Source organism: Peromyscus californicus, unplaced genomic scaffold, assembly GCF_007827085.1.
Source record: "Peromyscus californicus insignis strain IS unplaced genomic scaffold, ASM782708v3 Scaffold_18__1_contigs__length_77618521, whole genome shotgun sequence".
NCBI lineage: Eukaryota > Metazoa > Chordata > Mammalia > Rodentia > Cricetidae > Peromyscus > Peromyscus californicus.
This window is the reverse complement of record NW_026294480.1, coordinates 555,196-576,917: the sequence shown is the minus strand read 5'-3', so window position 1 is coordinate 576,917 and position 21,722 is coordinate 555,196. Positions and strand designations below refer to the sequence as shown.

Sequence of the window (21,722 nt, the reverse complement as noted above, 5' to 3'; positions counted from 1 at the left end):
GGATTTCTAGTCAATCTGGAACACCAAGCCTCAGGTTTAGGGAAAAATCCTTCCTTAAAGGAATAGATGGAGACCGAAGAGGAAGATACCTATGTCCCCTTCTGGCCTCCATGTCTATGCAAAGGCATGTACACCCACGTGTATATCTCTTATAGACATGCATGCAAATAAATAAAGCATTAAAAAAATCCTTGGAAGCTGGACATGATGCTATATGCCTTTAATCATAGCACTCAGGAGACAGATCTCTGTTAGAGGCTAGCCTGGTCTACATTCTGAGTTCCAGGACAGCCAAACCTACATAGTGAGATCCTGTCTCAAAAAATCAAAACCCGGAAATAAAAGTCTAGGGAAATCCTGCTTTGGTGTAACCTTGTGAAAAGTTTTGAATATATATTCATGAAAATGATATTTTCTAATTCTGTGTTTTTGTATCAAAACCATGCCATTTTCTTTTGAACTGACAATTTTCTTTTTCAAGAATTTCTGTAGAGTTCTTGTTAACTTTTTTTTTCTTTCCAGTTTGTTAGAGGTTAACTTCTAAGGTAAGAAAATGGTTTAGAAGCATTAGTCTTCCGTAAGTCCATGAATGAGAATAGTCAGAACAACAACAGACAAATTTCTCCCAGAACGAGGAAGAATACTGGGAATCATGAAACAGAGTAATTAGCTGGAAACCCTGATCCACAGATCAATGGAAAGGATGCATAGAGAAAAGCAGGAAGAGGCCCACTACCCCAGCCATCGCTGTCCCCAGCTTCCCAGGTGAAAGTGAAGTCAAAGCCCCCATGGCAGCCCCAGGAATCAAAGAGCAGGGCTCTGCTTTCAATGCCTGTGCCAGGAGGTGAAGCTGAGTTAATAGGCAGTAGCCATGGCCTGTGGTGTCTCAGAAGTACTGTTCCTAAACCTGACTGGCAGGGTGGGCATGCTCCTGCCAATGACACAACTATACTGTGAGGTCCTTGGAACATACCAGATTTAATGTGTGTGAATACACCAGTCATTATTAGTAACATTCTCAGCATTTGAAGCAGATATAATAATAAAAATGAGAGCATTCTGAAAACAAGTTTAATATTTAAAAAATTCTATGACAAAGGCAGGACCCCCTTTAAAAGTGGCTTCATGTACAAAGCATCAATGTCAAACTACTTTTAGCAGAAGATGAAGTAAAACATGATATTTTGTGAGGTGCAACACTTACACTGACTTATTTTATATTTGGCAACATGAATTTTCACATGAAATATGAATAATATTACCGGAGAAACAAAATACTGAGCAGAAATTTCCATACATTGCCTGCTTCACTTGACCATACAAAGTATGCACTGCTCCTGTGAACATGACATATGATCACTGTCAAAGAAGTCCTTACCTGCAATCCTCTTCTCAATTTCTGTATCACAGGAACATGCCTTTCTCACCCATTACACAGCATCTTGTGCTAACTGAAGCAGGCTCAGGCCAGAAAGTAACTGCTCCCTTCTAGCTTGAGCAAAGGATCTATCTTTCTATGCTGTAACTGTGTACTTACTTAGCATCTCTCTTGTTCTTGTTTCTTGATCTCCCTTTATTTTAAACAAATTTTAACGTCTTGTGTTCTGACAGGCTAGAGTCAGGATGGCAATCAATATTTAGATGGGTCTTTACATAGATCCAAACAGAATTTGAACTATCATTTAAAAATAGTGGAAAAGATGGCAGTTTGTCTTTAAATATGCATTGTAAAAATAACACAAACAGTCCTTCTCTTGACAAAGTTTGCCCACTCATCTGTCTGGCTTGCAGACCTACATGGTTTAGTGTAATTTCTGATACACACTGTGAGGTAGGTGGTGCCACCTACTAGTTGTCCATTGAAAACCACAGATATGGACGTCTGGGATCAAACATACGCTGAAAGCTTCTTTTTCTCCTCAAACTGCTTGTCCACTGCCAGAGACAGGGCCTGGAGGAAACCCTCAATGGTGACACTGGGAGCCTGAAAAGATACATGGTCATTAATCAGTGGACCTGGGCCTTAGAAGGGCTACCTGGCAGCTACTATCTATACATTTGCAGTTAGGAAGAGAGGCTCAGCTCTATGTGGGCTAAACAAGCCCACGACCTCTCAGGCCCACGACAGGGCATCCAGATGTAGTTTGTAAAAGAGGATGTAACTCGTTGTTTCCTATGGTTAGAAGAGGCTAACAGAGTAGGCAAGTGAGACCAGCAGTCAACCATCTGCTAAAAAAGAAGAGAATCTGTTTGAAAGAGAATGTGGGGCCTCAAGGCCTAATATTTTGGAACCTTTCCCAAAGAGTTCACCCAATGTCCAGGAGTTGTGAGGCACAACACTGCTGCTTTATAACCGAGAATCACTATACAGCTCAGCACCAAGCTCTCCCCTCTGTGTCAAGCACTCATACTCATGGTCCATGGGTGTTTCCTTGGTACTGAAGACCACACCTAGCATAGCAGATGCCACTGGCCAGGTAAAATGCCAGATAATGGATTTAAGAGAACTGTGTGGCTGATGAGCTTGTGTTGGGGGCCTGGCCCTGGGAAAGTAAGGGAATGACTCCAGGTCACCATTGTTTGTAAACAGAACCCAGCCTCATGGGGCACAAGTACTGAGGAATATGAAGTGGGCTTTAGACACAAGTTTCCAATGCACCACAGTACATGTATGCCTGTAAGTATCACATATATATATGCACTTAGGAGCAGACACCTTGAAGAGCCATTTCTTCTCAAGTACCCACAGACTATGATGGATAGTGTTGTCAACTTGAGAGAGTCTAAAATAACCTGGGAGACAGGCCTCTGGGCATGTCATTAGAGAATTATCTTGATTATATCAATTGTGGTGAGAAGACCTGCCCGCTCTGTTGGCATCACTCCCTGGCTGGGGTCCTGGACTATATAAATGGAAAAGGGAACTTCTCTGCTTCTTGACTGTGGACCAGCAGCTTCAAGCTCTTGCTGCTTTGACTTTCATGCCGTGATGGTTTGTACATGTGAGCTAGAACAAACTCTTTTTCCCTTAAGTTGCTTTTTAAAGATTATTTTACCACAACTAAGACCCTACCCCAGAATTCTATGAACAGTGTGGGGGAGGAACCTGGATATCCACAACACAGGGCCAAGGGAAGCTTACCTGGATGTAGAGTGCATGAGCCAGGAAAGGGAGTTTCCTTAGGACCCGGCCACTGAGGCCCTCACTCTTCCTGTAAAAAAATAATCACATTCATGGATGTCAACTTCATATACAAATGTATACAATTCAGGGATAATTTCCCTCTTCCCAGCTCAAATGCTGGCCAAGGCAACCTAAAAGTACAAGCGTCTGTGTGACTCTGGGTACAGCCTTGGCCTCAAAGACTGCTGTCCTCTCTTCTCCCCAACATGATCATCTTTGGTTCCTGCTCCAATTAAGACTCTAGGACCAAGTGCCCACGTGGGAGCATCAGGTGTAGAGTAAGACACTGTGGCACAAAGTTGCCAGCAGAATCCCCAACCAGGCCACTGCGTCTTATGTTTTTACAGAAATATCTGATGTACTTCTCATTATTTAAGTCTCCTCTCTAGCAACATTGCATTCTTCATGTTAACCTTTCACTCAAAATCTTCCACATGCTTCATGGCTTCTGAATAAAGTCCAAATTGGCCAGAAAGTGAGGTTCACAGCATGGTCCCTCTGCCTCTCCAGCACTACCACACTGATCTGTGGGGAATACTCCATGAAGATGGCTGCCAACACATTGCCTAGCAGCCTCCTGATGTTCTGCAATTGTACATATAGCCTGTCTTTTGAGGCTCTATGTCAGACTCTTACCTGCCCTTCATCCCACCTTAATCACCGAAGTTATTTCCCTTCTCACTTTCTTTCTATGAGTTGCAGGCCTCTGCTGCCCCTGAGAGCTACTCATGCCCACTTTTGCAGTGCCTGACAGCTCACCTCCAGAGCCTTCTCTGGCCTCCAAAGGAAATCACAATACCTAGTTACCTCAGCAAACCTCAGGAAATAACTTTTCTTAGGTAAAAAATGACATCAGTTTGTACCTTGAAATTTCACTCAAAAGGAGGCTCAACTTTGACACATTATTTTCAATGAAGCCAATCATTTCCAGCTCTCGGAGGGTCAGCAGCTGCTGACGAGGATATATGATCTGGCACTGCGAAACAAAGGCAGAGTAGTTATGACAGAATCCACAAAAGACAAGGTACAGGAACCATGAGCAAAAGGGCCAGTACTTCCAGAGCTATCAGAAAGTTTTATGACTTACATAAGTTCAAAATAATCACCCAAATATAGGCACTAGGAAATAGCTTTGTAAACTTTGAACTTTTGTCTGCAACATACATACCTATGCTTCTTCAAAGATCAGGATGTAAACAATAAAGCACAGCTCAGAAACCAGCAGCAAACCAGATGCTGAGTTTTTAGCTAAGCTATTTCCTGGCTACATGTCAGAGCTGGGAGGAATGGGTAGGGGGAGTGATGGGTGGTACTGAACTGCTGCCTTAGTTCTAGAAATATGTGTCAAATCTATAGGAGCAGAACTGGAATGCAGAGCCAGGACCACAGCTGTCTTCAAAAGAACAGTCTTGGTTTGCTCTTCAGTTATGACTAGGAGAATGACAGACAAGGCAGTGGTTCCTGACTCTCCCTCAAGGAACTGCACTGAGCTGTCAGAGTGGCACTGACTGCTTCCACAAAACCTTTTTCTATATAATTTGGAGGTTTGTGGGTAAACTAGGAAACAGGTTTCTGTTCAGTATTCTTACCTCTCTGGTATTACTGTTCAGTATTACTTACCTTCCAGGACCCCAGAGAGAATGAATTTATACAGGTAGGCACACAGTATCTGCTTTCAGGACCAGCCTAAGTCTCATTACAGTGTCTGAATCTCTTGTTCTTTCTTTGCATATGCATGTGTATGTGGCTAGAGGCTGACGTCTTTCTCAATAGGTTCTGACTTGAACCCAGAGCTCACAAATTTGACTAGTTAGCTATCCAGATTACTCCAGAGATCTTGTCTCCATTTCCTGACTCCTGGGATTACAGGTGTGTTTGCCACGTTTACGTGGGTATTGGGAATCTGAACGCTAGTCTTCGTGCTTGGGTGGCAAGCATTTTATAAAATAAACCATCTCCGGAACTCTATCTTAAGTTTTCACAAAATAACCAAATAAGAAACTGGCCTCAGCTCCCCTCAAAATCTGTACCTCTAAACTAAACTTCAGAACATTCCAGATTCATGTTGTAAATGACAAATGTTCCATTATGAGGGTGAAAAGACACATCAAAAGCATCTTTGACCTCGAACATATCCAGCATCCTCACTGGACCTGCCTCACACTAAGCTCTTTGGCAGTAAAGCAGCTCCACAGAGGCCCCCACCCTTCTTCCAGCTACTGAAACTAGACAGGATGCCAATGCCAGAAAAATGCTGACTTGAGCACCCTTACTGGGCTCCTGGCTGAGCTGGCTCCCTATTCCTGCCCAAAAGTGACCATGCCATCCTTGGTGAAGACAGCAAGGCCCACTATTTTATGAAGTGTCAGGCAGGCAGTCGATACAGGATGTGAGGACAATTCCACTCTGCTGACGAGGGGCCAAGATTTCACCACAGCAATTATAAATCTCTGCCTACTGGCTTGGTTGGTTACTGCCCTGGTTCCCTATAGTCTACACTCAAAAGTATGTTCTTGCAGCACGAGCTGTCAGATGCAGGTCTGAGAACCCCAACTTTCAGTCAGTCATAGTTCTGTGAACTATGACCTTCAGTTAGTATAATCCATGAACTAAAACCTTCAGTCAGATGATACTCTGAAAACTTTGGCTTTCAGTCAGTATAACCTGTGAAGCAAGACTTCCATTGTCCTTTGTATAGGCTAAGACTGGCCACTTTTATAGTCCATGGTAGGCTCAGAACCAGGATGTACCTAATAGTCTGCCTACAACCTTTTCACTAACCTTCTACACACTGGTACCTTAAATACTGAAGTGTTAATCATACTGTACCAAAAGAACAGAAACATTATTAAGGGTATGATATGACATACATATATAAAAGTGCTATACAAAAAAAGGCATTATTTTATAGGCTAATTCAAAATTTGGATTTTTTTGTTTTTTACTTTTACAGGAAATAAAGATAAAAATACTGAGTAAGCAGGTAAAATTTAAATGCAATACAACTATAATTTTCAATGTAAGATAAGATGCCTATGATAAAATGGCTTATTGGAACTAGTGTGCATTAAGTTATGCTAATTAACTACCAACATGTACAAATCTAGTGATGGTCATGAGTGAAAATAAACAAAGGTACCTTCATCAGCTCTTCTAAACAAGAGAGGTAGATTCTGAAGATGGCTGCTGTAGAGGGGGGCCCAATGTATTGTTTGATGTCAGCTCTGTCCACAAAAGCCACATCAATCTTCTCAGTGATGTTGGATGTGGTCAGAATCACCACATTGGAATGCCTGTTGTTGTGAACAGGCAAGAATCAGGCACAATGTGCTTTAAAAGCCCAGTTCTGTTCCGCCTTATTTGACAGATGCATGGGTAGGAGGAACAGTAGGTCTGTGAGTGGAAGAGCCTATCTACTTTATTTTGGTGGCTGTGCTTCATGTCAGAGTAACCCTCCAACACAGCTTTCATGTTCTGTGAGCCCTGATCTCTAGTCAGGTCTACTGGCTTGCAGCAGGTCTATGTCCAACAGACACTCCCAAGGCATTTGCTTCTAGAAAGCTGTGGTATACTCTACTGGACTTGTTGTCTCACCTACTTCAATTCTGGGGCAGATCTCACTTTGTGCAACATCTCTGACTACCCACTAAAGGGAACCTGAGGCAATGGAGACCATCAGCCTTGAGCATAATGATGGCAAAAGGGACATCACAGGGAGGTGTCCTTCTGACCCCACATCACCTTCTAACTGATGGGAAGGGGATGAGTGCCTCTTCTGGCAATGGGGAAGGAAATCAACATAATGGGGCACTCCAGGCAGGCAGGCGAGGAAGATCATAAGCATTATAAGGGATCCTAAGCAGGCAAGTGTGAAGTCCAAGAGGGGACCTTGGAAAGGATAGTGGAGAGTCTGTCAGTATGACAGAGATCCTGGGTAGTGAGGTAGAGAACTGACCAGTTTAACACAGGACCTGGGTAGAAATGGTTTGAGACTTAGTATTTATCTACAGCGTCTATCTGGTCTGTGATGGGAACTTGGCACAAAGAACTGGGAGTGATACTAGAAGAGAGGGTGGCGAGGGAGGGTTTCAGACAGGCCATGGAAAAGAACCTTCCTAGGAGACTGTAGGGAGACACTGGCAGAAGCCAAGGTGAGGGAAATGACTATAAAGTCATCCAGCTGCCTGAGAACGAGATCTAAAGCTATTTGACCATCGTACTTCTCTATCACTACTCGTGTACACTCTCACTGTTTATCCCAGTGTTACCTTTTGATCTGATCAATTTGAGTCAAGACAGCATTGACTACACGGATAGCATCTGATGGCTCGGCACCTGCCCTACAAGCATTTCGAGCAGCTGTGAGACTCTCCACCTGAGGGGACAGAGGTCAATAGGTCAAAATGAGGAGTAAGTAGCACTTCACAGGCAGCTCTGGATTGTGTCAACTGATAGAATAGAAAGATTGAATGCATATATGTGTGCTACCTGCTCCCAGAAGCTCAATGTATGGGCCACCAGGAAAAGATCCACAGGAAAGAGCTTGCAACACAGCTGACCAAGTGAGAGGAATCAGGCACTAGTAGCAAGAGGCAATTCAGGCAAAGACTAGCTACCCGTGAGTGCCTACCTCATCAATCAGCACAAACACCAGCGCTTCCTTATCATCAATCAACTCCTGAATCTTCTGGAACATCCTAGTTACCAACTTGCCACTCTGAAACCAAAACATTCTTATTAGTGGTGCCAATTTGTAGCCAATTGTTACAGGAGCACAAAGGCACCACCACTGTGATGGCCCCTCAGAAAACTCACAGCATCAGACAAGATCTAGAGATGGCTTTAGTGATCAGCACAAATATTACTGCTTTCTAGGAAATGGAGACCTGAGACTGTATCTGTTATTGTTCAGGGTGGCATAGTGTAGTGACCCCACTAATGATCACCTGTGTGAACTTATTCCCCTGGGAACAAGACAAACCACTGATGGCACACAGAAACTGATGAGGGAAGATTACAGGCACACTGTTCCCAGTTGCCTACATCACCTACCACAAGAACATTCTGAAACGGGATGCCTTGCTTTCAGGGCTTAGGAGCACCCACAACATCGTACTGGGGTACCCCCTCAGTTCAGATCCAGAGTGCATGAGCCTAAAGGCTACTTGGTAAAAGGCACAGTCTAAGTGAGACCACAGATTTGAGTATTTGTTGAATGCCCAGTGGGTGTCCTGCCTTACCCAATCAGAGGTCTGGGAAATGACCTTAGAGGGTTTCTTTTTTCAGTTTAGACTGCCTCCAAGTCCTCTAGCTCTGGAGTCCATCTCTGATCATAGTCAGGTACTTTGTTGACTTTCTCATTTCACCTACTTCTTTCCAGAAGCTTCTGTGTTTGGAATGCTTGGTCAAGACAGAAGACATTGTTTTCCAACTATGGCTGACAATATCAATAATTAAAACATTTAATACTTACTTCTGAAAACCACTTAGAAAATAGGCTGTGGCTGTTTATTTCAATCAATTGGCCATACCGGTACCTGGTAAGAAAAGGTAAGGAAACTACAATTAATACACTGCCTTTGATACAACATTCCTCTATTGCCCACATTCTGAAAGTAAACTCCCACTCTTAAGATATGCAACTCCATATAATTAATAATTGTAGAAAACCTAATAGCATGCAATTATCAAGTCCAGCTGATAGTAAACAAGTTTTCCCATATCCTCATTTGAATCAAATAGCAAAACTCTCATTTTAATCTGCTTATAACTTTTATTTCCAAAACAGCACATAAAATAAAATAGAAGCATCAAGAAGTTTTGGCAGAATCTACACATTTTTTTTTTTCTTCCACAAACCCCAGTGTGGCAATTCCTTTTCCCACAGACACAAGCCCTGAAGTGCTCAAAAGGCCAAAACACACTAATGCTGCTGACCAGAGAAAAGTTTAAATGGCACGACCCCCCACCCAGAAATAACACACACTCAGCCTCACTAAGCAAGGGGAGAGGAGGAAGCTCCTAAAACTAACACACACACTCTGTCTCTCTTTTTGAAATAGGGTCTATATAACTCTGACTGCCATAGAACTCTCTATGTAGACTAGACTTCCCAGAACTCTTTATAGCTCACCCATGTCACAGGTCCACAGAAGAATTTCTTGCTTTTAAAAAGCACCACTAGCATTCTATTTTAAAACCATAGCACTAATTACTTTTACTTTTTACAAAGTGTAGAGAAGGGTATTAAAGACAACATGACAAAGTAAAGAGACTGGGGTGAATATTAAATAACATTAATTATAAAGCACTGTATTTAACAGAATGAGGAGTAACAAATAATTGCAAACATATATACATATTTATCTCCATTTCTAACTCACAAGATAAACACAAATTCCCACATTTTTCTAAGTGAAAGTTAGATTTCTCATAAGAATATTTTGCTTCTCTAGTGTTCTAGAAACTTTGCCTTTAGAGGCCTTTAAAGAAAAGATGCAATTAAATCTATCAGAACAGGGCCAAGTTGCTAGACATAACTGGTCAAAATAAAGTACTCTCATATACCAGTGAATCTCATAGGAATCCCAATTCATATTGGAGTAGCAGAAGTGAAACTTACCCTGTTCAGGCAATGACAAATTAAGACAAGATTTAAAAAGTAACATTTGGTAAGGATGTTGTTGAACAGACAGGGAAAGGTGACTCCCAAGGGAAATGCTCTAAGCTAATCTGTCCATCCAGGCTTCTTCCAACTATAACCCAAGGAAACCCAGGCATCATGGAGCTGAGGAAATCAAGGCTGGTGGTTGAGAAGAGGTTCTGAGGCTGCAGGACAGAGTTCCACAGGGGAAGGGAAAATGAAGAAATACATTCCTGAAAACAGCATAGGACCCTGTGAGCAGGGGGAATCCATGAGGCTTGAGGGTCTTTAAAGCTCATACAGGCTAGAAGAATCCAAGCTCCTATGGCCCAAGTAGAGAAAGCACTGTCTTAACCTTCCAGGAACTCGTAGGCAGAGACCCTAGGCAGAGCACAAGAGAATACACCAGGACAAAGACAAGACTAAATAAACCCAAACCCTTTCCCCAGAATGCTGAAAACAAACCCCAGAAAGACACACTATGTTACAAGTAGTTGAAAAGGCTACCAGAACCAAGCCAGCAGATTTAAAAGGAATATGTAAAAACCTACATACTTTAACCATAATGTTTAGTATTTATGCAAAAAATACTTACATGCTGAATTAGTTGTTTTTTTTCCCCATCATTGTGACCCAATACTTGACAAGAAACAAGTTGAGGGAGGAGGGCACTACTTTTGCTCACAGTTCAGAGGAATACGGTCCATCATGGTAAGGAGGGAATGATGCAGAGTGGCTTGGCCCACAGCATCAACCGGAGCAGAGGAAGCAGAATGCTACCAGTCAGCTGGCTTTCTCCTTTCCCCCTTTTATTCAGATTAGGACACTAGCCCATAGGATGGTGTCACCCACATTTGGGGTAGGCTTTCCTTTGTTAAACTTCTTTCCTTTGTTAAACTTCCTTTCCTTTGTTAAACTTCTCTGGAGACTCCCTCAAAGACAGAAAGACAATTGCGTCCTCTAGATGACTCCAAATCCATTCAGACAAGACAATGAGGACTAAACACACATGCCAGGAAGAAGAAACATATGGCCCACAACTACATGAAAAATCAGTCAACAGAGATAACAATGCAATTAATAGGCAAGATCATCAAAAAAGCCATATATACTGGTTCAGGACTTTAACAAAAACATATGAAGGAAAGAAGAGAAAAAAAAAAGAACCAAAAGGAATCTTCACAGAAAGAAAATAAACTATGAGAAAGAAAAGAACTACTGATTGGGAGTAAAAGCAGTCTAGACACTACAAAAAAAAAAAAAAAATCCATGTGCTTAAGGGTGTCGTAACAGAATTTGTTTAAAATTAAGTGCAGATATTTTTTAAGATGAAAAAGGGGAGCTGAAGAGATGGCTCAGAAGTTAAGAGTACTGGCTGTTCTTCCAAAGACCTGGGTCTGATTCCCAGTACCAACATGGCTGCTCACAACCACTGAAACTCCAGTTCCTCGGGATCTGATGCCCTCTTTTGGCCTCTCTGGGAACCAGGCATACTTGTGGTACACAGACATGCATGCAGGCAAAATACCCATACACATAATAAAATAAATTTTTTTTTTTTAAATAAAAAGTTGAGATAAAAAGGCAAAGTACATGGGTAGTCTGTGAAACAAAACCTACGAGTCTAACATGCTGAAGAACAGATTCCCAAGTAATGACTAATCATCACACAGTCTTCAAATGTGGGGAGAACCAAGACGCCAAACAGACAGAATTCAAGGAAGAACAAATAAGTTCACAGGGACATCAAAGTTCTTTTCCTAGTAAATGATAAGCAAATGAACAGAAAATCTGCTCAGTATCTACACCTGCCACCCATGAGCAGAAACACCTTTCTTTAAGTCCACATGCACTAGGACAGTGCCAGGCTGCCACCATTAGCCTCAGGGTACTTTATTAGATTGAATCAACCCTGCTGCATACAGAGGAGTGAATTGCCCTACACCCAAGGAGAAGAACCCATGAATAACTGAAAATAAAAGCTTCAAATATTACAAATCCTGTGCTTGTTGCTCTCCTCTCTGCTGTCACCAAAGTTACCTGCTTGACAGTCTGATGGTCAGTTTCTGTGCTAATGCCTTACAAAGTGATGTTTTTCCAGTTCCTGGAGGGCCTGCAATAATAGCCAAGAAAATATATTCAAGCCAGTGCTGTAGTATTACTTTTAAACATAGTTAAGCACTACTGCTGTTATTATTACAAGTATTAATTGTTAAGTTATAGCTTAAAAGTGCTAGGATCTCATATAGCCCTGACTGGACATCAGTAATACAGACTCCTATTTCTGGTCTCCCAGCTGACACACTGCTTTCTGGCTCCTAATTTCTCTAAGCATACTGAATATATACCTTTTCTGGTCTACATCTTAGTGACACAAGCCCTTGTTTCCACACTTCCTCACTGCACTTTTCAAAGAGCAAATACACCTTTCTCAGTAAATGGAGGAAGAAGAAGAGTACCATCTCAGGACCATTACTGCAGTGGCATCTTCCACTGTTGATAACCCAAAGGGGGCCTGTATCCCACATTAGATCAGAAGAGCAATACCAGCTTAGATCTAGGATGTCACTTACATCCATTTGTTAAAGGTCTGGTCCTCAGTGGTGTTATGGGTGATTACAGAAAATGAGAGGTGAAGTGAGGTTTTAGGTCATTGGGAGTATGCACCTGAAGGGGACTGAGGGGCTTTGGTCTCTTCCTCTTTTTCATTCTTGGCTATGATGTGACTGCTCTCCCATGTGCTCCTCCCATAATATGATTCACCACAGGACCAAAACAGCACAGCCAATTAATCATGGAGTGAACCTCTAAAACTGTGAACCAAAATACATTTTTTTCTCCTTATTTGAGACAAGGTCTCACTTTGTAGCCCTGGCTGGCCTCAAACTTGGAGATCTGCCTGCTTCTTCTGCTTCCTAAGGACTGAGATTAAAGGCCTACTCTACCATATCCAGCTTTTTTTTTAAAGATTTATTTATATTTTATGTGTAGAGTGTTTTTTTTTTCCTGCATTTAAGTGCACCATGTGCATGCAGTGCCCTCAGAGGTCAGAAGAGGGTATCTGATCCCCAGGAACTAGAGTTACAGATGGTTATGTGCTGTGGGATGATCTTTCTGTACGCTGCAAATATGTGTTGCTATGACTGGTTAATAAAGAAGCTGCTCTGGTCTATGGCGAGTCAGGTTATAGCCAGGTGGGAAATACAAGAGACAGGAAGAAGAAAGGCAGAGGTGGAGGAGATGCCAGCCTACTGCTCAAGGAACAACATGCCAGCAGAATGATAATGCCATAGCCATATGGCAAAAGAAAGATTAACAGAAATGGGTTAATTTAAGATAATAGAGCTAGCTAGCAAGAAATGTAGGCCATTGGCCATACAGTTTGTAATTAATATAAATCTCTGAATGATTATTTTATAAATGGTTGTGGGACAGCGGGGTTGGGTGAGACCAGAGAAACTTCCAGCTACAGTTGTGAATTACCATGTGTGTGCTAAGACCTGAATCCTACCTACTCCTCTGCAAGAGCAACAAGTTCTCTTAACTACTGAGACATCTTTCTAGTTCCTTAAATGACACTTTTAAAAAGATCTTGGGCAATCTCACAATTATAATTGGCATAAACAGGCTAATTATCCTAAGCTTCTCCTTAGCTATAATGTGGTTACTGTCTTGATTTTGTTCTGCCTCTATGCAGTGATGAGGGTGGGATGGGGGTGGGGTACAAATCAACACTATTTCCTTCGAAAAAGGACCTGACAGAATTTCTTCTTAAAACATGGCTTCCGTAGTTCACACTCACGAAATGAAGCAGGGACTATTACACAGAAAAGAAGGGAGACTTGTTCTGTCCTAAGCAATTATGTTCAGCTGGGAAAAATAGCCAATCAATTTATATAAAAAAGGTTAGAAGGAAGCAAATAATTTGCCCTCAAGAGAAAGTCAACTAACAAGTTTGCCAGACTTCAGTGAATTGAATCAGTGCCATAGATATGGAATATCCAAGAACAATTCTGACTCTTTCAGAAAATAAAGAGCTACAACATTGTAGAAGGAACAGATATAAATTACATGTCAACTCCAAGCCATTCATTCTATCACATGAAAACCCGCCCACCTCACCGTGCAGCAGCACCACCCGGTTCCAGGTGATCAGGTTGCTGTCCACATTCCTGTCTGAGAACAGTAAGGTGGTCATCACATAATCCAGGAGCTAATATGGAAAAGCAGAAAGGCAGATAAGGCACCTCTAAGATAAAGGTTCCCAAAAGGATTCTTCAAAGGCCTGCTTCTGAACACAAAAGGGGCAAGGCCATCATGACCACCCCTGAAAGGACCGTCACCTCAGGACACTCAGAGACCATCTCCCATCAGTGGCTGTCATTCTAGAAGGCATCTTTAAAAGGTAAGAACATAAAATACTAGTTGGTACCATTCTAAGAAGAGAAACAAAGGAATTACTTTTACTTAGAATGACAACATCCAATAAGATGCCCAAGGTACTTATCAGATAGAAAACTCCCTCCTTGAAAACAACACAGCAGGTAATGGGTATGCATACAGCACATCTGTCAGAAGCCCAAGAAGTGCCTTCACCAAGTGACAGTTTTCTAGTTTGTCCCCAAAAGGGCTCAGAGGAAGAATGCAACTCAAAATAAATTCTCATCCTCTTCTAGTCTCTGACCATTTCTAAAGGATCAGTTCTATGCTAAGGAACCTCTGATGGATTGGCATTCAGGATGTAGACCACTGGTAGACAGGATTTCCAAAAGCCCACCTGAATCAAGGGACATGGAGGCTGGAGAGTGAGGCAATAAGTACATTCTGAGAAAAAGTACAGCAACTTACATGTGATTTGACCTCCACGTCATACACAAGGCTGTCCCAAAGCCCATGGAATTCAGCTGTCAGAGAGAATAAGACAAAACCCCAGTTTTAGGAAGACCTTGAACCCAGTGTTTTCACTGCTTCCAACTGCAGAGCAAGACTGATACAGCAAGTGCAGTTTTTTTTCAAAGTTCAACTTTTCTTAAAATTACAGATCCAATATAAATGTCAGTCATATAATTTTGACAGGTAAGTGAAGTAAAAGCTTTATTCTTACCAAGCCCAAGCCTGTAATCCCAATGACTTGAGAGGCTGAAGGAGGAGGATCACATGTTCACAGCCAGCCTGAGTAACTCAGTGAAATCATATCTCAAACAAACAAAAAAAGTACAAAGAGGATCTGGCAATGGAGCTCAGAGGTAGGCTGCTCATTGTTTATGTGAGGCCTTGAATTCAATCCCCAAAATAAGAGAGAGAGAAAATAAATTACTCTTCATGTTTTGGGGACTAGTCCTTTTACAAATGAATTCTTCCCATCCCTACTGGCTAACTTTCATAGTGCTAGAAGGTTCTATGCATGCTACTGCAAAAGAAAAGTTATCAATAGTCTTACACAGCTGTGAACCCTGGAAGCTACAATAATGAATGGTCTGATAAGATATGCTCATTGGTGCATTAGTAGACTAAATGTTATGGGAGTAATCAACCATTTTCTGATTGGATTTAAAGCTCACACCACAGGATAGTACTCAACCCTGGTATCATTAACTGGACCAAAACTCCATGGCTACCTAGGCTGTAGGCCCTAGGGGAGAATCTAATACTATTTGTTAAATAGACATAGTAATAAACTGCCCCCATCCCCCCCCACCCAGTTCTTCTCTTTTACACCCAAAGATTAGTGCATCTTTCAACCCCCATCAGAGAAGCCTCTTTTTGTAATAGATGTAATCTCCATATAGAGGCAGACCACAGGTGAAGGTGAAGAATAAGAGACTGGAGTTCTTAGCTCTAAATGGGACATCTATATCACACATCTCACTCTCAGGCTTAGGAGTCATCAAAGAAGTGGATTTTTTTTTTTTTTTTTTTTTAATTTTCGAGACAGGGTTTCTCTGTAGCTTTGGTGCCTGTCCTAGATCTCGCTCTGTAGACCAGGCAGGCCTGGAACTCACAGAGATCCACCTGGCTCTGCCTCCCAAGTGCTGGGATTAAAGGTGTGTGCCACCACTGCCCAGCAAAAGTGGAAAAAATTTTTAAGAGCTAGAATTAGTGGATGTCACAGCATAACAGTATTTGTTGGACATAGCTCATGAGATTCCACCCCTATCTCAGGAACTACTGGCAATTGATGGCTGCTAGGGGAAGGAGTCAATTTTCTTCAGGGTTGCAGGCCCTTCCATGTTCCAGCAGATGTCTCATACTCATGCACATACAGGCAGCACAAAGTAGATTTAGTGGGTTAAAGATTAAAAAAAGCACATGATGTTGGAAGACAAAAATGGTGGTGAGGATGGGGAGGAAACAGAGGGAAGGGAGTGGGAGTTGACTTGATCAAAAAACATTACATGCATGTATGAAATATCCAAGCACTAAAAATATTTTTCAGAAAAAAATTTTCATTGTTTCATTATTTTCAATTTTGCATTTCTGTTATATCCTTTTGTTTTCTCTGAGTTTATTTATTTATTTTTTTCTCATCAGTTTCCTCTTTCTAGAGGAAAAAGCCCAGGCCATTGGCCTAAGACATTTCTTATTTCAAATGCAAGCCTATATATTTCCATAAATATTGGTACACTGTATTTTTTGTTTTCATTGAGTGCTGCAATTTATATTTCCTCTTAGGCTTGCCTTTCAAGCTATTTAAAGTGTGTTTTAGACAAAAACACAAATGAGCTCCCCCTACATGGCAGAAACATAAAACTTTGGTGACTGGGGCTGGAGAGATGGCTCAGAGGTTAAGAGCACCGACTGCTCTTCCAGAGGTCCTGAGTTCAATTCCCAGCACCCACATGGTGGCTGACAACCATCTGTAATGAGATCTGGCGCCCTCTTCCGTATACATAATAAATAAATAAATCTAAAAAAAAAAAACCAAAAAAAAAACCAAAAACAAAAAAAAAACTTTGGTGACTGAATTAATCCCTGGACACCATTTGTTAGAACCTAGTAGCAAAGTCCTCAGAGAAGCATTGATTGTCTTAGGAGGTCAGGACTAACCAGTAGGGGAGACCAGTTGGGCAGGGATAAGGACTGCAAGTGACATCCTTAGTAGACACAATCTCTGAGGAGTCTGTCTAAAGGAACAACAGTCTCAGCCCAGAAAAGTATTCCTTCCTTTGCAATCACCCCCAATCAAATCTGTAGTATTCCCTAAAGGCCCACATGCTAACAGCTTGATCATCAACATGATGCTATTGGGAGATAGTGGAGCTTTAAAAGACAGGGCCCAGAGGGAGGTCTAAAACCATGTCCTGGAAGGGGACAGTGGGACACATGTCTCTTGCTCACTCTCCTGCATCTGGCCATGAAGAGAATAGGATTCCTCTGCCGCCCTCCACTCCCTTAATACAGTGCTTTGCCTTGCAAAAGGCACAAAGCAATGGAGCCACTCCTTTGTGAACTGAAACTATGAGCCCAAACAAATGCTTCTTACGCTAATTGTCTCAAACATTTACTACAGTGATGGAAAGCTAACACAGTGATACCTTTTCAAACATTTCATAAGGGATAAAGCATCCTACAATCTTATAAAACCAAAGAACCAAATCTTCTCACTAAGTAACTTGGCACTAGGTGACTCAGGTATGACTTAAGCTTCTGACTCAGGCCTTCCTTGGCTGCCTCCCTCTACCACTACCCAACCGTCAGGACCCTGTACCTGCAGGCAGAACCCAGTGACTTGCTGCAATTATATTTTCTGTTTCTTCATCCAAATTTTCACTGGTGGGGCCATCTTCATTCAATTGGAAGATGTGAAGTGCGATGGTGCATGCACTCAAATCAATGGGCTGTTGATGAGGTAAAAAGTAAACACATCTACGTAACTCAGAACACCTCCTTCTTTACTACAATTGTTTGTGTATGCTGAAGTCCAAAATAAAGACCAAGGCATACTGCTGTTAAAAAAAACCAGTTCTCAGATGAGATGAAGTCTAGCATTTCATTTCTGATCTAGGATTGGCTCTTAAGGTATTTATCCATTTTTCCCCTCTGAGCTCTTGACCACCCCTGCATCCACCAGAAACATGGTTTCACTATGTAGGGCTATCTGCCTGCAAGCCCTTATACAGTTCAGGCTGATCTCAATGGAACAGAGATGGAACTACTGCATCACCAGCACTGGGATCAAAGAGGTATGCTCCACCATTCCTAGCGAACCTAAGTTTAAGTGATTTTTTTTTTAAACATTGAAAAGTAATGTGTGAGGAAAATGCCAATATTTATATAAATCTATAACCAAACTCAGAGATAGTACAATTACTCACACGAGCCTGAGCAGAAAGGGCTTTCCATATAGTGTCCTTTCTATTTCTTTTTCAGTTAAGTTATCTTTATGTTTGTCCTTCATTTAGAATGGTTAAATATCTTGTTTCCTCTCAAAATCAGAGTAGGATTCTGAGTTTCAAAATTAGAAATAAAGTACCACCCCACCATGACATCATGTCAAAACACAGGATACACACGAAGTGACTGATGACTTTAGCACTAACCAAGGGCATGTTCTCAAGTATGTCCACTGAGAAATTAATGATATCTTCCCTTTTCTAATTTACCAGTTAGTTGTTACCTAGTTTGAAGTGGGATACTAAAGAAAGTCCAAAGTAGAGGAATTGGGTAGGTGGGAGGGACTAAATGATACCTCTTGAAGGGAAGCCACAAATATTCTATGTGTAAGTATCCTACAAAAAAATATTTGTATCTTTCCCTCATTTGCTCATTTATCATTTACTTGTATCACTAGGGGCTTTATATTATTTTGGGTCATGATTCAAAACTACATTATTCACTGCTACTGTCACTGTTCTAGATTTGGATACTGGAGAAAATTTAGATTCGCCCTTGTTTTCATGTGGCACATTCTCATCCTGTTGCTTAAATTTGAACACCTTGTTCTGTCACTGCAGGACAATTCAGTCTAATTTGTAATTTGCCTGCCTGACTCTGAACCTATGATCTCTGCAACAGCAACAAGTGGTCTTAACTTCTGAGCCATCTCTCCAGTCATAATGTGGAGACATTTTAGATTAGTAAGTAGAAATCTATTTCTTCTTTTTAATGGCAATATCATGTTTACTGTATATGTATCAAATTTGTTTCATTAATCTGATTGATAGACAAACTATCTCAGAGTGTTGGCTAGCAACAATGTGCAACACACATTTGTTCACATATGTATGAATTGCCTCATTATCAGGTAAGAGAAATTCCTATAGGTGACTCTGTAGTCAGGTTGCTGGAACTTTTCAGAGTACCCTAAAATCAAACTGTGCTAATCCGCCTTCCACAGCAGCACTGAAGAGCCCCATCCCAACAGTTCCTAAGCCCTAGCCAAATCAAGAATGACATCAGATTTTAGTATTGATAAAAGTGGACGATATCCAAACATTAGTCTTAGCAAATGAATGAAGTCAATGTAGCCATGGCTAGCCTTGAATTCAGTGATTCTCCTGCCTCTGCCTCCTGAGTGCTGAGATTAAAGGCATGTACCATCAAACATGGCAGAAACAAAATTTTAGGCCTAGGGCTCACTTTTCAAAATCAATATCCTATTTTATTTCTATTCACATATTTATTTTCTTTCTACAATACTAACAACTGAACTCAGGACCTTGTGCAAACTACGCAAGAAATTTACCACCAGCTACATCCCAGCTCTCAAAATCAGTTCTTTATAAGGCAAGAGCCATATAATGCTTACTGAAGCGTCTTCCTTAGGGATACATTCCCAGATGTTTTTATACTGGTGATAGACTGTCCTAGAATACCAACATTGTCAACACAAAGCTCCCAATTTCCCATAAGTGAGATCAGAAGACAGTGGGTAAGTCAATCTGTATATGAGATGAGGAGCTTTCACAAAGCAAGCCCATCTCATTTCTGTAACTTCCACACAATCTACTCTAGGGAGTCCTAACATACTCCGGAGCACACCATGACACCTGTTTACGGACAGAGGAGAATTCAGGTATTCAGGCACAGTCCGATATTCTAAAGCTCTGTACTCCAACTCTCAGACTGTCACTCTATCTGTTCCCAGCTCTGTCCAGAGCATCCGGATACATGGTATCCTTATTCTAGCACCTAGCTCCAGGACACATAGCTAAGGATTATCTAGTCACCAAAACCAACAGATAGGTAAAGAGCCTGCTATCAATGTCAATATTAGTTATTTGTGACAATTACCTCATACTCCCTAAGGGCTCAGTGACCAGCACTGTGAGCTAGGAATTTACCTGAGGGTCTTTGGCCTTTAATTCTGTGTCAACAATAGAAACAGATTGAACATTTCTGGTCAGAAAAGGCTCATCAAACTCAGTCCATGTGTAATCTCCAAACACAATATTATGCCTGTTGAGCAGTTTGTGAACACTCAGCTTTATGTCTTCTTTTTTTGCAGTACTAGAAAAATAAATAAAACATACATAAAATATCTTAGTTTAAAAAAAACAAAACACTAAAGTATAGCCAGGTGTGGTGGGGCTTGCCTGAAATCCCAGCATGCAGGAGAACTTGTTTCAAAGAAGAAAAAAAAAAAAAGGCCCAACACACACACAAAAACTTCAGACCTCGCCGGGCGGTGGTGGCGCACGCCTTTAATCCCAGCACTCGGGAGGCAGAGCCAGGCGGATCTCTGTGAGTTCGAGGCCAGCCTGGGCTACCAAGTGAGTTCCAGGAAAAGGCGCAAAGCTACACAGAGAAACCCTGTCTCGAAAAACGAAAAAAAAAAAAAAAAAAAAAAAAACTTCAGACCTCACACACACACAGACATTAATCAAGATCAGGCTGACAGTGAACGATCAACTGTAGGGATCAACCTGGGCCTGCAGTCACACCACCGGCCACCCTCAGCTCCTTATTAGAAAAAGGAGGTGGCACTAGTTCTTGACAAGCTACTATGAAGATGAATCAAAATTCAGTGTTTGGGACAAACCTGAAACATAATGAGCATTCAATCCACATCAGCAGCCACTGTTAAGGAGGGGCTGGAAGTGCAGAGCTACAGGTTCTAACTCGGAGTATGGACACCTTTGTAACAGGAAATCTACCACCAGATACAGGCTTACTAAATACTTATTCTCCTCCGTGCTCTACTGACACTCCACTCTCTTGCACCCCTGACTGTTTGGAGATCACCACTGTCCCTCAGCAGGTCAGTCCTACTACAATCACTGTTAGACTCTGCTCCACAGGCCTGTCAGTGGAGAGCTGTGAGGTCCTGTTACTAGATCATGTGGGATGGCGGTAGGGTCTGGATGGGATATGCGGGGCTGTAAGGGGTGAATCTCAGAGTAGTGCGTGGTGGATAGAGTCTCGTGCAGGGCAAAGTGGAGTCATGCAGTTCGGGTCAACTGCTGTGTGTGTGTGGGAAGTCATGTCGAAACATACTGCGTGGGTTAAAGTCAGGCTGCTCCTGTTCTGTGAAGTGGGGCCGTGCTGAGGACGCGGGACGCTGTGGGGTGGGATCCTGAGAGGTGGGGTAAGGGAGTGCCGTTCGGAGGCCCGCGTGGCGGGGTCGGGCCAGGTCGCCGCCCGCGTGGTGGGACTAGGCAGAGCTCACCTGCTGCTGCGCTGCAGTACCTCCACATGGACCGCGGGCGACTCCACAACACAGGGAAGCGCTTGCTTCAGGTCGCCCACCGCCTCGTCCATAGCGCGGCCGCCGGGAGCCGAGGGAAGGCGACCGGAGTGAGGCCGCGGTCGGCGCCCCGCGCCCCGTGGAACAGCCTCCTCAGCGGCAGGAGGGTACGCCGTGGTCGAGCCCGGGTGTGATCCACTTCCGTCGCCCGTGCCGCGTCGCGCCGCGCCGCGCCCCGCAACCCGCCCCGCCCCGCCGCGCTTCGAATC

The 21,722-nt window shown here is 42.4% G+C and overlaps 1 protein-coding gene across 1 annotated transcript; it reads right to left on the bottom strand.

Annotated features, from left to right (window-relative positions):
* Positions 1-1,055: 1,055 nt before the first annotated feature.
* Trip13 (thyroid hormone receptor interactor 13) lies at positions 1,056-21,686 on the bottom strand. Its single transcript, XM_052742893.1, has 13 exons — positions 21,436-21,686; positions 20,111-20,276; positions 17,536-17,665; positions 14,676-14,731; positions 13,950-14,040; positions 11,868-11,940; positions 8,658-8,721; positions 7,815-7,901; positions 7,453-7,559; positions 6,324-6,477; positions 4,048-4,160; positions 3,143-3,212; positions 1,056-1,984 (listed from the first exon to the last, which is right to left on the bottom strand). The coding sequence occupies exons 1-13, from the start codon at positions 21,525-21,527 to the stop codon at positions 1,889-1,891; spliced, it is 1,299 nt and encodes a 432-aa protein (XP_052598853.1). The 5' UTR covers positions 21,528-21,686; the 3' UTR covers positions 1,056-1,888.
* Positions 21,687-21,722: the final 36 nt, after the last annotated feature.

Excerpts from the sequence above, each read along its gene's own strand:
- Trip13 (XM_052742893.1), bottom strand. The coding sequence starts at position 21,527 with ATGGACGAGGCGGTGGGCGACCTGAAGCAAGCGCTTCCCTGTGTTGTG. Across the intron at positions 20,277-21,435 it reads GTACTGCAGCGCAGCAGCAG|TACTGCAAAAAAAGAAGACA; the intron begins GTGAGCTCTGCC and ends TTATTTTTCTAG. Across the intron at positions 17,666-20,110 it reads TAAAGGCCAAAGACCCTCAG|CCCATTGATTTGAGTGCATG; the intron begins GTAAATTCCTAG and ends CCTCATCAACAG.